Raw genomic sequence first — 16938 nt, 5'->3', positions numbered from 1 at the left:
TCAGAGGAATATAGCTTGTATAATAATTACCACTATAATATTGCTACTATAATAATGAGTCCTAAATACACGAATATTATTTTTATAATACTTGTTCCGGGTACCAAAAATACAACCAGTATAAGGCTACATTCACACGATGTATGCCCGCCATACATCGGGGAGAGGAGGAGGGGATGAGCTCCTCTGCATAGCAATGTATGGCTGTGGTGCCGTATTACAGGGAAAGATAGGACATGTCCTATCTTTCTCCTGGGTATGGAACGGCACATATACAGCTATGTAATTTAGGAATGTACTGCCACAATGAAACTATAATTGGTCTGTAACTTGTTACTAACATGCCCCTACTACCTAAACCCAGTGGATGTCATCAACAAATTTTAGAAACATTATTCAGAGTCAGAAAGAGATAACATAATATAGAACTCTCCATACATTTTGTATGGTACAAATGACATTTAAATCTATAATTTCAAAAAGGCTGGATAAGGTGATATCATTGCCATTGACATCACTTCACGTGAAATGTATTTCCAGTCAGCTGTTTCAATCCATGACTTTCCAAATCCGAGATTTTCTCATGTACAATTTCCAGGTCTTCAGCCATATATATGAACATCACTTGATGATTATGTTAGAACAATTTGCAGTTTTAAATTGTACTTTCTTGAAACAAATTGGGAACAGAAAAAAAAAATTGGCGCATTAGTTTCCAGCTCTGGAGAAAATTACACTGATGCAAATGTAGAGAACACTTTAATAATCATAATTCTGCAGGAAAAAAGATTTGCGGATGTTACATATGTCAACGGTAACATCGTTCCTCTTTCCTTTCATTTACATAATGGAACATTTTTTAAATTATCCCTAGCGTTCGTGTGAATTCAAAACACTGATCCGTCTCCCTCCAAAGTTAAACATTTAGATTCTATTAAAACATCTAATCAGAAGATTAAAAAGCTCCTGATTCACATTCAGGGCAAAAGAATAGAAAAATCAGCTTTGTTGGAGCTTTAGCAGCATTAGGTTGCAAACAAGTGAGAAGTAAGGCAATCATCTCAAGCGGGGAGAGCTGCTGCAGACACATTTTAATTGAATTATTGCCGTATTAACTTTTTATGTAGTGCTTAGCATGTACTTTGCATTGTAACATGGGCTATACATTGGCAGGTTTCTCGTCCACCGCCAGTCATGGCTATGGTATTCCATGACTGAAATTAATGCTCCAAAGGCAGCCATTTTGTAAAACAGGCCATTATTATAACAATGATTCTAAGATGGAATCTTGCAGAAAAGACAAAAGTTTATCTATTAACCTCCTATCATGTCTCAGAATAGAGAACAGTTACTAAATTTTGTTGTTTGTGTTCTATCCATTGTGTGCCAAGAGGAGAATAGAAATGATCTGAGACAACTGAGGTTTTTAGAAAAAAGATTATTTGTATTACAGAATAGAATATATTGGCAAGTTTTCTGTCTGCATTTGATGATAAAATTTAATATAAAGTTGCTACTAGTATAGACTGGCTGCTATATAAATTCCCTATGTAAAAGATTAATATGATATTACCTAATATGTACAATAAAAGAACTACTATCATGCGGCCCCATGTACAAGAATATAACTACTAAAATACTGCCCCCTATGTACAAGAATATAACTACTATAATACTGCCCCCTATGTACAAGAATATAACTACTATAATACTGCCCCATGTACAAGAATATAACTACTATAATACTGCCCCCTATGTACAAGAATATAACTACTATAATACTGCCCCCTATGTACAAGAATATAACTACTATAATACTGCCCCATATGTACAGGAATATAACTACTATAATACTGTCCCCTATGTACAAGAATATAACTACAGTACTGTAATACTGTCCCCTATGTACAAGAATATAATTACGATAATACTGCCCCCTATGTACAAGAGTATAACTACTATAATACTGCACCCTAAGTACAAGAATATAACTACTATAATACTGCATCCTATGTACAAGAATATAACTACTATGATACTACACCCTATGTACAAAAATATAACCACTATAATACTGTCCCCTATGTACAAGAATATAACTACTACAATACTGCCCCCTATGTACAAAAATATAACTACTACAATACTGTCCCCTATGTACAATAATATAACTACTATAATACTGCCCCCTATGTACAAGAATATAACTACTATAATACTGCCCCCTATGTACAAGAATATAACTACTATAATACTGCCCCCTATGTACAAGAATATAACTACTATAATACTGCCCCCTATGTACAAGAATATAACTACTATAATACTGCCCCCTATGTACAGGAATATAACTACTATAATACTGTCCCCTATGTACAAGAATATAACTACTGTAATACTGTCCCCTATGTACAAGAATATAACTACTATAATACTGCCCCCTATGTACAAGAATATAACTACTATAATACTGCATCCTATGTACAAGAATATAACTACTATGATACTACACCCTATGTACAAAAATATAACCACTATAATACTGTCCCCTATGTACAAGAATATAACTACTATAATACTGCCCCCTATGTACAAGAATATAACTACTATAATACTGCCTCCTATGTAAAAGAATATAACTACTATAATACTGCCCCCTATGTACAAGAATATAACTACTATAATACTGCTCCTATGTACAAGAATATAACTACTATAATACCGCCTCCTATGTACAGGAATATAACTACCATAATACTGCTCCTATGTACAAGAATAAAACTACTATAATACAGCCCCCTATGTACAAGAATATAACTACTATAACACTGCCCCCTATGTACAAGAATATAACTACTATAATACTGCATTCTATGTACAAGAATATAACTACTATAATACTGCCCCCTATGTACAAGAATATAACTACTATAATACAACCCCCCTATGTACAAGAACTGTAGCCATTATTTTAAGGGGTTAAAAAGTAGTCTTATACGCCAGTATATACAGTACTATATAACTGCCTCCTATGTACATGAATATAACTACTATAATACTGCCCCCTATGTACAAGAATATAACTACTATAAAACTGCCTCCTACGTACATGAATATAACTACTAAAATACTGTCCCCTATGTACAAGAATATAACTACTATAATACTGCCCCCTATGTACAAGAATATAACTACTATAATACTGCCCCATATGTACAGGAATATAACTACTATAATACTGTCCCCTATGTACAAGAATATAACTACTGTAATACTGTCCCCTATGTACAAGAATATAATTACGATAATACTGCCCCCTATGTACAAGAGTATAACTACTATAATACTGCACCCTAAGTACAAGAATATAACTACTATAATACTGCATCCTATGTACAAGAATATAACTACTATGATACTACACCCTATGAACAAAAATATAACCACTATAATACTGTCCCCTATGTACAAGAATATAACTACTACAATACTGCCCCCTATGTACAAAAATATAACTACTACAATACTGCCCCCTATGTACAATAATATAACTACTATAATACTGCCCCCTATGTACAAGAATATAACTACTATAATACTGCCCCCTATGTACAAGAATATAACTACTATAATACTGCCCCCTATGTACAAGAATATAACTACTATAATACTGCCCCCTATGTACAAGAATATAACTACTGTAATACTGCCCCCTATGTACAGGAATATAACTACTATAATACTGTCCCCTATGTACAAGAATATAACTACTGTAATACTGTCCCCTATGTACAAGAATATAACTACTATAATACTGCCCCCTATGTACAAGAGTATAACTACTATAATACTGCACCCTAAGTACAAGAATATAACTACTATAATACTGCATCCTATGTACAAGAATATAACTACTATGACACTACACCCTATGTACAAAAATATAACCACTATAATACTGTCCCCTATGTACAAGAATATAACTACTATAATACTGCCCCCTATGTACAAGAATATAACTACTATAATACTGCCTCCTATGTAAAAGAATATAACTACTATAATACTGCCCCCTATGTACAAGAATATAACTACTATAATACTGCTCCTATGTACAAGAATATAACTACCATAATACTGCTCCTATGTACAAGAATAAAACTACTATAATACAGCCCCCTATGTACAAGAATATAACTACTATAACACTGCCCCCTATGTACAAGAATATAACTACTATAATACTGCCTCCTATGTAAAAGAATATAACTACTATAATACTGCCCCCTATGTACAAGAATATAACTACTATAATACCGCCTCCAATGTACAAGAATATAACTACCATAATACTGCTCCTATGTACAAGAATAAAACTACTATAATACAGCCCCCTATGTACAAGAATATAACTACTATAACACTGCCCCCTATGTACAAGAATATAACTACTATAATACTGCATTCTATGTACAAGAATATAACTACTATAATACTGCCCCCTATGTACAAGAATATAACTACTATAATACAACCCCCCTATGTACAAGAACTGTAGCCATTATTTTAAGGGGTTAAAAAGTAGTCTTATACGCCAGTATATACAGTACTATAAAACTGCCTCCTATGTACATGAATATAACTACTATAATACTGCCCCCTATGTACAAGAATATAACTACTATAAAACTGCCTCCTATGTACATGAATATAACTACTAAAATACTGTCCCCTATATACAATAATATATTTACTGCAATTCTGTCATCTAGATACATGAATATAACTACTATAATACAACAAGAACAGTGACATTGTATAGAATTTTACCACATATTTCCCTTGTTTTTAGAGTTACTGTAGGATAGCAGATTTAGAATAATTATGATTATGACTTTGCATTTGCTATGAACCAGAACTATAAAGCTACTACAGGCGGCAGCTTCTAATGCATTTATAGTACGTCCTTTTGAGTACGACCTTTGCTGATTTTCTTCCAAATGTGAGCTGACAGGGTGCAAACGCTCACATTTCCCTGTGCGGATAGCTCAGTGAGCTGTAATCTAATAAGTAATGTTCATAGGGGGAAATCCACAGAGGAGCAGTATATTGCAAGAACAGACACTGAACCTTCACTGTTCTTCTGAAGGGGGTCTGTACCTAAAGACTGTGATTGCTGTTATGTGCTGAAAAACATATAGACACATTTTATATAAATGTTATAGTTTAACTAAAGATTTTTGTTGGAGATTAGAAAAGATTTTTTTGCTTTGTTTTCCAGTGCCACTCCTATATATTGGCTGTGTCTGATAATGTAAACTTTGCTAAATCCAGTGTGTCAAAATATCAATATTATTTACTCCAGAGATCTCCCCCTAGTGGCAGCTGCAGGAAGACAAAATGTTGTAGTTTTACTATACTCTGTAAACTCTATCCTACATAAACTGTAGAAAGGAAAAGTGATTTATTACAGGTGTAAAGTTGGTAAAATGAAAATAATCAGAAAAAATGTTACCTTCTTTATAATGGATCCCCTATAAATAAAGGTTAACATTAGAAATGGTCATGGAGTTGAACTGTGAAAAGTAGTTTTATAATTTGTGTAAGACCGCAAATATAGATTTTCCCAGCAGTTCTTGTACATAGGGGACAGTATTATAGTAGTTATATTCTTGTACATAGGGGACAGTATTATAGTAGCTATATTCTTGTACATAGGAGGTAGTATTATAGTAGTTATATTCTTGTACATAGGGGGCAGTATTATAGTAGTTATATTCTTGTACATAGGGGGTAGTATTATAATAGTTATATTCTTGTACATATGGGGCAGTATTATAGTAGTTATATTCTTGTACATAGGGGCAGTATTATACTAGTTATATTCTTGTACATAGGAGGTAGTATTATAGTAGTTATATTCTTGTACATAGGGGGCAGTATTATAGTAGTTATATTCTTGTACATAGGGGGCAGTATTATAGTAGTTATATTCTTGTACATAGGGGGCAGTATTATAGTAGTTATATTCTTGTACATAGGGGGCAGTATTATAGTAGTTATATTCTTGTACACAGGGGGCAGTATTATAGTAGTTATATTCTTGTACACAGGGGGCAGTATTATAGTAGTTATATTCTTGTACTTAGGGGACAGTATTATAGTAGTTATATTCTTGTACATAGGGAGCAATATTATAGTAGTTATATTCTTGTACATAGGGAGCAGTATTATAGTAGTTATATTCTTGTACATAGGGAGCAGCATTATAGTAGTTATATTCTTGTACATAGGGAGCAGTATTATAGTAATTATATTCTTGTACATAGGGGGCAGTATTATAGTAGTTATATTCTTGTACATAGGGAGCAGTATTATAGTAGTTATATTCTTGTACATAGAAGCAGTATTATAGTAATTATATTCTTGTACATAGGGGGGCAGTATTATAGTAGTTATATTCTTATAGATAGGGGACAGTTTTATAGTACAGTAGTTCTATTGTTGTACATAGGGGGCAGTATTATAGTATTATAGTAGTTACATTCTTGTACATAGGGGCAGAATTATAGTAGTTATATTCATGAAGATACGAAGCAGTATTATAATAGTTATATTCTGTTACATAGGCAACAGTATGATAGTAGTTATATTATTACACATAGAAGGGAGTATTATAGTAGTTATATTCTTGCGTATTACATAGGAGGAAGTATTATTGTAGTTGTTCAGGGGGCGTCAGAAGTCTCAGGGCACCTTTTATATCAGAAAATGACACCTCTGAATATATTAGCAAGTAATGTTTTTTATGCCCGAGACTTGATGTCATCTTGAAAACCACCATATATCGGATCAGGGGCATATTTTTGCAATGGAAGGTGGTTATGTATCATATCAAAACCACAATAAGGTGGTTAAAACTTATCAACACAGAGATTCTCCTTAGATGTCTGTGTTCAGCACTACAGACAGCACATTGATTAGCTGTGCATCGCAGAGAACATTCCTGGTTGCTGTTCTGTATTCATAACTTTTGAACTCCGTGAGATATTGCTAATCGGACAGCAATAAGCAATTTCTTTGCTATGCTACATTACCACCTTCGTAATGGATCGAGGGCAATGTGTCCTTGATCCAATATGGTAGTTTTCAAGATGGTGGCCATTTAACGCACAGCCTAAATGATAGGCCCCTTATTCTGTCATTTCCCCTCTAGTCTCTAAAAAAAGAGTATCCTGGGACTTTTGAATTTCTCAGGATTTGTGTACACAGGGGCCCTGTTATAGTAGTTATATCTTTGTAAATAGGGTACATTATAAGTAGTAGCTTTATTCTTATTTAGGTTATAAGGGCATCTGTTCTGATAATCCTCCCCACGCTCATTCTTCAATTTTTTTCTTTTGGAGGTTGCATTGAAGAAAATCTGTATTCACATATTCCCTTTTAACACAGCAGTGCAAAACCTTTTTAGTGCAGTAACGTAATGTATTCCTATTTCCGTACCAGACCATGTCTGGCCCTTATTAGCTATGAAGAGCGGTCAGGAGAGGAGAAGCAACCAAGTGACAAACTTAAGAACTCTATGAAAAATTCTTCCGTACAAGTGGAGCAATTTAGCCATTAAACATTTGGAGTTGAAATGAAACTGTTTCATCTTTCATGTATCCATACATGTATAAAACCCTCCCGCAGGAGAATTGTGAAAGCGAGAATAATTGACAATGAGATATGAGATATAATAAGGGAGAAATGGGAATAAGGGTAAAAGGAGGAGAGGAGTAAGAGATAGCGAGCGACTTGAAGGATGTCCGCCTTAAATTTCAGGTGAGCTTAAAGATCCCAGAGAGATATTTTTTCCCCAACACAACACTATTTTAAAACAAAATTGGATTAAAGTCTCATTCACTGGCAATTGGACATCCAGGTCTCCTGTGCTATTCATATACCTTAATGTACAGGGACTGAACTAGTGTGGCTAGAAACTAACCAATTTCTTCTTCTAAGCAAACTGACGGATTTCCAGGGTTCTCTAGAGAGGAAAAATTACCAAAGTTACAGAAGGCAAACTTTTTTTTTTATAGGACCTAAAATAGGAACCACAAAAGGTTGCCCTGAATTAAAAAAACATGGCACTTATTTTTCCAAAGCAGCTCCATCTTTATATCTTTGGTACCGTTCCAGGAGATTACATTATTCTAAATATCCTCAATTACCTTAATATGGTTGACAAAAATCTTACTTGATGGTTAATCCAAGTTGTATCCCAAGAATTCCCAATAGAGAGGCAAGGGTCAATAAGTTGGACTTGACATCATTTTTTGCATCCTATGTAAATCAGTGGCACATGAAGCCACTAATTTCACTCTTGTATATCTGTCTGGTACAACTTAACAGGAATATTTATGTTGGAGACAGCGATGAATGCCAAAGCCATTACCGGGCAAGTACATAGAAGTCCTTGAAATTCCTGACATACACTTGGTTTATTTTAAGAGAACACTCTTGGCAACAACTAATACAGTGAAGTGTTCATCGGGGGGGGGGGGGGGGGGGGGGCGGAACAAGCCCTACAAAGGATTGTGACACCAGTAGACTTCCATAGAATTGTGCTCAGATGGGTAGCATCATTAAAAAATGTTGAAATGATAGTGTCAAAATCTGCAAGTTTGGCCATATAGAACTGAGCATATGGATCCGGGAGTGCCTATGAATAAAAGTTGAATGTGTATGGCTTATGCCACTCTCACCTAATGCTTGGATTTTACTTCTCAGTGACTCTCAACGTAGGATAACGGAATGGTGGACATTTATGTGATGAGGGGTAAAGCTCCCTATAATTGACTCCAGTAAAGTAGTGGGGTCAATTGTAACAAAATTTCAGGAAATTTCAAAATACTGGCTTGAGAGATCATTGATCTGGTGGAGCATGATAATACCTATTAGCCCTCTTTACAGAAAAGTAAGTGCCCTCTTTACGGAAGTGCAGAACCCCCCCCCCCAGGGTTTTGCCACTTTTTCTATGCCAACAAAAGCACAGGTCTCTCTAATGACTAGAACATTTAACACGCTATAAAAAAGATGGTGACCATGGAATTATGAGATAAAGAAGTTATTGTTAGGAGCCTAGGAGGGTTAAAAAGTCTAATTTTGTATTGACAGCACCACCTTTGCCCACTGTTTCTGGAGAAAGAAAAAAATCTATTTTAATGCAACCCCTTTAAAGGGACAACAGGAACACAGTGAAAAGGGGGAAAAAATGCTGTCCTTTAGCTCTGATTACCATGGTTTTACCAAGTCATCACTTCAGAAAGCGGAGGTTCATCATTGCAGAAAAACAATGGCAGCAGAAAAAGTCACTGAGGATCTTGACCTCGGTGAGCAGTGCCATTTATCGGCTTCACAGGAGACACTGACCCCTGACCTGCATGGACAGAGAATGAGTGTGCAGTGGAGGGCTATGGAAAAGGAAATTAGCCGGGTCACAAGAAGCAGAAGAATAATCTCAAAACCAGATTAATTTGGACCTAAAACCACAATATCTATAGGGGAGCTGTATTACTCTAAGATTTTTTCTTGTCAGAGAAGGTGTATGCTGTCCCCACACTTCAGATAGTAGTCAGCCAAAGGCAAACTTTATACATGTTGGGGGAGATTTATCAAAAGAGCCTGAGAGAAGTTCTGCTTTACTTGTCCTTGACAACCAATTAGAGCTCAGCTTTTGTTTTCCTACAGTGGTTTATAAAATGAAAACTGAGCTCTGATTGGTTGCCATGGGCAACTAGAACAGTTCTGCTCTCAGACACTTCTGATAAATCCCCCTCAATTACTTCTTCTTACACATGCATGCTTGGACAGGCTTACCATACATGTGTTCCGGGCTGCAGTAGGTTGCGCCAGATGACTCTGGTGGCTGCAGATTATCTTTCCTTCCAGTGAATGTGCACGATTCATTTCCCAAATGGTGGTGCAACTGGGGAATGAAGAACTGCTGCACTAATTTCTGGGGATCGCAGGGTATTGAATTAAAGAGGCAATAAAACACTGAACTATCCCTTTAAGTAATTGCAGCTTCCATTAAAGTGTAGAAATAATTAATGTCAACAAGTAACCAGCAACAGTTTACATAGAAAAATGTTATCATCCCACCAGTTACCTTCCTAAAAAATGTGTTTCTCGGTGGCCTACTGCTCTGTATTTTTTTAAAACCCAAACTGACTCTGTAATGTTATGACACAGTAGTAAATTATTCAGCATAAGCCTAGTTGTGTCACTCTAAATCGCCGGGGCAGAGGCTGAGTCTCCTGTAACTAAGGCACACACATTGCCCTAAGGGGACAGACGTGACCTAGAGGTCACCGGGAGTCTAGCTGCAGCTACAACTTGCTCGGTGCATGAATTTGGTCTTATGAAATAATTCGATACAAGCTCTTATATAAAACAGTCAAACAAGTTTTAAGATAGCCACCTTGGCAGTGGGTAGACAACTAGTCACCGTTCCCTACCTGTCCCAAAATGCAGATACAGAGACAATGACATGACAAACAAGAGAGTTAGCTGACAAATACGGGTCTAAGAGGATAAAAGCAGTACAAAATCACAAGGCAGGGTAGCGGGAGGGAAGGTGCTGGACATTGGGAAATTTACCAATATGCAGCTATTAATAGTTTTGCACTGCTTTCTGGAAATATAAAATAAAGCCTCTGTTTCACAAATGTCTTGTCCCTCATCAGCTGCTATTCCTGTCCATAAAATGGCCGTAGATGGAGGGTCATTTGATCCTAAGGGTGAATGACCTATCTACGTTCCGGGGACTTATGATAGTATTAAGGTCCTGGAAGGTAGATTGGTAATGAATGCTTAAGACCACATGAGCATTTAGGGGGGAGTATAAAAATGGGAACTCTCTACAATGTATGGCTTTCTGTATGACCCATTCAAAAAATAAAATGGTTACTGAAATTTGTAAATCTGTTATACTCTAGATTTTAATTCAGACCTATGTCTTAGGTAGAGGCAGGTAGTTCTTGCTGATAAATTCTCAGAATCTAGCGATTCAATGTGTTTTATTTCACTACGACTCTTATCATCTGTAGCTGGCTTTTCAATCCATGATCTGCAGTTCCCGCCAGCGCTCGCTCGTCCCCAAACACAATCTACATGCCAATATGGATTAAAGCTTGGTGTTAATTCAATTAATGCCTCGGCAAACAGCAAAAATTATGAAAAACCTCCTGCCACCCGGAAGAGTACAAATCATATATTTCCGAGCAGCGTGCAGAGGCTCGCCCTCCCGGAGACTGGATAATCCTGCAGCCTAATGAATGATATATATTTTTATAGGTGGCAGAAAAGCTAAAAGAAGATCTAAATCTATTTCGTCGCTCATTTAGCAGCTTCAGCTGTATGCAATTAAAACATCAGCACTAAATGTTACAGAATGAAAAAATGAGACACTTAAAAAATAATTGTGCTTTGCTGGGCTATGCTTGATGGGAAATATCTTCTGTGTTCACTTAAATGCAGAAGACAGACAGAGAGCTGGCAATCCAACAGAAATTGCTTTGGATGTCAGGATATTCCAATGTATTGCATAGTAAGTGCAAGGAGACACTTTAATGTTTGTTTGTGTTACATAGAGGAAACCCTGGAGCAGGAGAAATTTTGTTTGGTGTCCTCTGGATTTGGAGCCTTCCCCCTCACGTGTATGTCAGGAAGACAAGGTGGCTACTGCTGTCATTCATCCCAAAAAATTAACAAAATAAGAGGAAACTTTTTAATGAAAAATCTAATGGATGGCCTTGTGATCCAACTGTCCATGAGCAATAGCCCTTCCAGGACCTTATTGTAGTATTCATGAATAGGAGATTAAACTATAAAGTATAAAAACTTTTTCCAAAAATAAGCAATTCTCTCATTAGCGATATGCAGGTATTTAGCAGCTAGCAGAGGTTTTACCTTGTCCCCCAGGCTACTCTCCATTTGCCATGCTTACTGGATACTTTAGAAAACCATATAGAACAGTTAGAGATGACAGGAGACTTGTTGAAAGGTGAAGTAGAGGAGTATAAAAAAAATAGGACCTGGACTGATGTCACAAGCATGTGACTCATCACATGCCTCAGGTCGGCCAATAACAAATATGCTGCCCTGCATCATTTGAAAGTCCTCACTTTTCTGGCAAAGGAGAGGTAGAAGACAAGAGGCTTCAGGTAAAGTGGCCAACCGCTTTATATTCTAGATGATACCTATGTTTTTTCTCCGTTGTCAGAGGACAGCCATCATCCTCATGTAACCTTGCGTGTATAAAGATGGCAGCACGCCTGGGAAAGGATGTTCATGCCCTAGTTATTCCCATTCATGGGTCATGTTGAGGACTCACTAGTCTCAGCATTCCTTGGTGGTTGACTGTGGTCCAATACATTGAGTAGCTGTTTTTCACAATAGTGGGTGAGCCGTTAAGGGGCAGGCACCAGTGACTCACTACCCAGGTTCAAGCATTATTGTATTATAAGAAATGACAACCAGGCTGACAGCAATGCAAGGGGAAAATGTGTCGTTACATTTAAGCGCCATTCCTGTTCAGAACCTCGATTGTCAAAGTAATTCTCACCTTTGTGATTATACCGCTAAGATTCCTATCATTACATGATGTATCCTTAATAGCTAATTAATTACTGCTATTTAATCATACTCTATCAAAGAGAAAGGGCTACACTAAAACGTCAGCCTGTTCCCGGAATGGAATGAAGGTCTTTAATTTCTGTAAATGATACACTGAAAAGCGGTCGTAACTTATTATTTTAGCAAACGATAATTCAGGGCTTGGCTGTTATTTTGTTTCTCTAGAGTTGCCAAAAAACAAACCCAAACTTTTATTGTGTATGGAAATAAAAACATAGTGATGCCTCAGCCCGATAGATAGATATACTAGCACTAGCCCCAGAAAACAGAGACCGGTTATAGCAAACTTATTAAAGGAGTTGTAGCAACTATTCTTCCATATCCACAGAATAAGAGGGGCTCTCCTTCTCATTTTGCTGCCCCCTGTGGTGGTCACTAGCACAGTGTTAGTGGAGAGAAGGGACAGCTGTATCACAGATGCAGCAAGAGAGAACTATGGTTTGCAAATTTTTATTAAAAGCAAACAATAGACACCCATGTCCCAGTTTTCATAGTTAATTTTTTTTTTTTTTTTAAACCCACTATAGTGAAATAATATGATTGATGAATGCCGGGCGTGATACATTTCCCTATCCTAAAGTGAAATGTCAAAACGGCAGGGAGACAGCAACTGATGGATTTATAAGACAATACATGTTGCGTGCCATCAGTTATACTTGGGCGATTGTGGTGTCACTTCTGTAGTTGGGAATTTGAGATGCCATAGGACAGTGATGGCGAACCTTTTAGAGACCGAGTGCCCAAACTACAACAAAGACCCGCTTATTTATCGCAAAGTGCCAACACAAAAATGTAATTTGTGATTTATACTCCCTTCTCTGTCACAGTTTTTATTGATACCAGCACCTGAGGACACCAATAAAGCAGAAAATGGTCCCAGGTACAGCTGTCACTTTAAAATAGCTCTGTGCACAGCAAGTCCTGGGCTGTCTGGGACTGTAGGAAGATACCTGGAGTCATCTCTGGTGATGACCTGAGTGCCCACAGAAAGGGCACTGAGTGCCACCTCTGGCACCAGTGCCATAGGTTAGCCATCACTGCCATAGGAAATGTATACCAACAATAAGGGCCGGTGATGTGTAATATATTTACAGATGGAGCAGAGGTAAGTGTCATTTTATGCTCTGTTCATACTAGCGTCATGGTGTCCTGGTGTCCTCTGGTAGAAACCAATGACAGTTATAATGGATTTGTTTCTTATAACAGACCCCATTTACTCTCCTACAGTCCATGTATGTATGTTTGTATTATATATATATATATATATATAATATATATACATATATACACACACACACACACACACACACACAGTAGTGCTCTACCTATAGATCCAACACAACAGTGGTGTGCTCTTGGGCCGCAAATAAGAATAGGAACTGCTCAGTTGGCTCATACACAGGGCCATGTGCATGAAGCCCTAATGTGGGTAAAATGGGAACTTGTGATTGGATGTAAATGATTGTAACCTCTGAGTAGCTGTGGACCAAGTCACTTCTTTACATGATCGTGTTCAGTCTAGGAACACAGTTTGGGAACACACACACACAATATATATATTCTTTAATACATATGATTTTTTTTTTTTTTTTTTTTTAATACATGTTGAATGCCACTACCTTGAGGCCCTTTGTTGTAAGCATGTTGACTGCTGCTCCTGGGAAGGGGTTTATGTATACATAACGCATAAGGCAGTTTATCATGAACCTGCAATACTTTTAACATGTTTCTTATAAAATTTAGGTAAGAGACTGTCGGAATATTGTTTCATTTATTCTAACTAACTAAGGAACAATGGAATATGACTAACTCCCAATTTATTCGTGTCACAAAATGGCTGTGCTTTAATACCGTAAATACTTCAGTATAAGTAGAATTTTTCTCACCAAGTGTCCAATCCAAAAACTACCGTATATACTTGAGTATAAGCCGACCCAAGTATAAGCAGAGGCCCCTAATTTTACCACAAAAACCTGGTAAAACCTATATTTTTTTCTACTCGAGTATAAGCCGAGTTTGGGTTTTCAGCACATTTTTTGTGCTGAAAACTAGGCTTTATTTTTAGTCCCAATCATCCAAGGATGTGTCACTTTAAAAAGAGTAGTACCAATCACAGAATTATGTCAATAAAGACCCTTGGACTACATGAGCATATCTTGTCAGGGTACATTTTAGGTACAGCCTAACAATTGCCTGTGTAACTTTTATTCTAACAAAAGAAAAAAAAATCAAATGCGTTATTTTTTCCGTAAATAAACTTTATTAATCAGGGGGCACCATCTCTGTTTGGAGAATTCAAGGTTTAAATCACCAGAGGCGACGGGGCATTTTTTACTATGAGAACTGTCAATCTGTGGAATAGCCTGCCTCAGGTGCTGGTCACAGCAGCGACAGCAGAGAGCTTCAAGAAGGGTCTAGATGCCTTTTTACACCCAAACAACATTAATGGCTATGTTACATAGAATTTTTTCCGCTAAATCCCTTCCTCATCCAATCCCTTCCCTTCCTTGCTTCCTTGGTTGTCTTTTTTCAACAGTATAAACTAAGAATCAGAAGTCCCAAAATAGGTAGTGTATATATACACTCACCGGCCACCTTATTAGGTACACCTGTCCAACTGCTCGTTAACACTTAATTTCTAATCAGCCAATCACATGGCGTCAACTCAGTGCATTTAGGCATGTAGACATGGTCAAGACAATCTCCTGCAGTTCAAACCGAGCATCAGTATGGGGAAGAAAGGTGATTTGAGTGCCTTTGAACGTGGCATGGTTGTTGGTGCCAGAAGAGCTGGTCTGAGTATTTCAGAAACTGCTGATCTACTGGGATTTTCACGCACGACCATCTCTAGGGTTTACAGAGAATGGTCCGAAAAAGAAAAAACATCCAGTGAGCGGCAGTTCTGTGGGCGGAAATGCCTTGTTGATGCCAGAGGTCAGAGGAGAATGGGCAGACTGGTTCGAGCTGATAGAAAGGCAACAGTGACTCAAATCGCCACCCGTTACAACCAAGGTAGGCAGAACTTTGAGGCAGATAGGCTACAGCAGCAGAAGACCACACCGGGTGCCACTCCTTTCAGCTAAGAACAGGAAACTGAGGCAACAATTTGCACAAGCTCATCGAAATTGGACAGTAGAAGATTGGAAAAACGTTGCCTGGTCTGATGGGTCTCGATTTCTGCTGCGACATTCTGATGGTAGGGTCAGAATTTGGTGTCAACAACATGAAAGCATGGATCCATCCTGCCTTGTATCAACGGTTCAGGCTGGTGGTGGTGGTGTCATGGTGTGGGGAAATATTTTCTTGGCACTCTTTGGGCCCCTTGGTACCAATTGAGCATCGTTGCAACGCCACAGCCTACCTGAGTATTGTTGCTGACCATGTCCATCCCTTTATGACCACAATGTACCCAACATCTGATGGCTTCTTTCAGCAGGATAATGCGCCATGTCATAAAGCTGGAATCATCTCAGACTGGTTTCTTGAACATGACAATGAGTTCACTGTACTCAAATGGCCTCCACAGTCACCAGATCTCAATCCAATAGAGCATCTTTGGGATGTGGTGGAACGGGAGATCCGCATCATGGATGTGCAGCCGACAAATCTGCGCAACTGTGTGATGCCATCATGTCAATATGGATCAAAATCTGAGGAATGCTTCCAGCACCTTGTTAAATCTATGCCACGAAGTATTGAGGCAGTTCTGAAGGCAAAAGGGGGTCCAACCCGTTACTAGCATGGTGTACCTTATAAAGTGGCCGGTGAGTGAGTGAGTGTGTGTGTATGTATATATATATATATATATATATATATATATATGAAAATCGTGTGGCTAGGACTGCTGAAATGTAAAATGGGTTAAACATTATAGATTGATCATTATCTGTCTTTGGTTCTTAAAACAATAAATTTAGGACTCTAGTCTAGGACTTCCAATCCCACCTTACATTGTGTTACCCATGGTCATGATGTACAAGGGCAATGTTCTATTTTTGGACATTGTTAGAAGTGGAGAATAACCTAGAGAAAAATGGTTAAATAAACATCCATTACACAAAAACTTCAAAGAATCTCCTAGAGCAATTACAGTCCTCGCACTGCAGGAGATCTGCACAGCAAACTTATGGCCTAAACTTCCAATGCAGATTAGGTCAGGAACACATGATTATAGCGCATAGCTAATTCATAATGAAATGGTCGTTAAGCCGACAAAAACACAGTGCAGTAATATTTTTTTGTTACACCAATTATTAT

The 16938-nt window shown here is 37.5% G+C and overlaps 1 protein-coding gene across 10 annotated transcripts in view; it reads right to left on the bottom strand.

Annotated features, from left to right (window-relative positions):
- CAMTA1 (calmodulin binding transcription activator 1) overlaps window positions 1-16938 on the bottom strand; it is a 1053810-nt gene that overhangs the window by 1005067 nt on the left and 31805 nt on the right. Inside the window, exon 1 of one of the 10 annotated variants that reach the window (XM_072156287.1) lies at window positions 11956-12023. The exons of the other annotated variants lie outside the window; for them this stretch is intronic. Coding sequence (XP_072012388.1) covers window positions 11956-11979 — 24 coding nt within the window. The 5' untranslated portion in view covers window positions 11980-12023. Of the gene's footprint in view, window positions 1-11955; window positions 12024-16938 lie in introns of those variants that run through there. 10 annotated transcript variants of the gene reach the window in all.

The sequence above is a fragment of the Engystomops pustulosus genome, chromosome 6, assembly GCF_040894005.1.
Source record: "Engystomops pustulosus chromosome 6, aEngPut4.maternal, whole genome shotgun sequence".
Lineage (NCBI taxonomy): Eukaryota > Metazoa > Chordata > Amphibia > Anura > Leptodactylidae > Engystomops > Engystomops pustulosus.
Note: the sequence above shows the minus strand (reverse complement) of the source record. Positions and strands in the feature narration are given on the sequence as shown.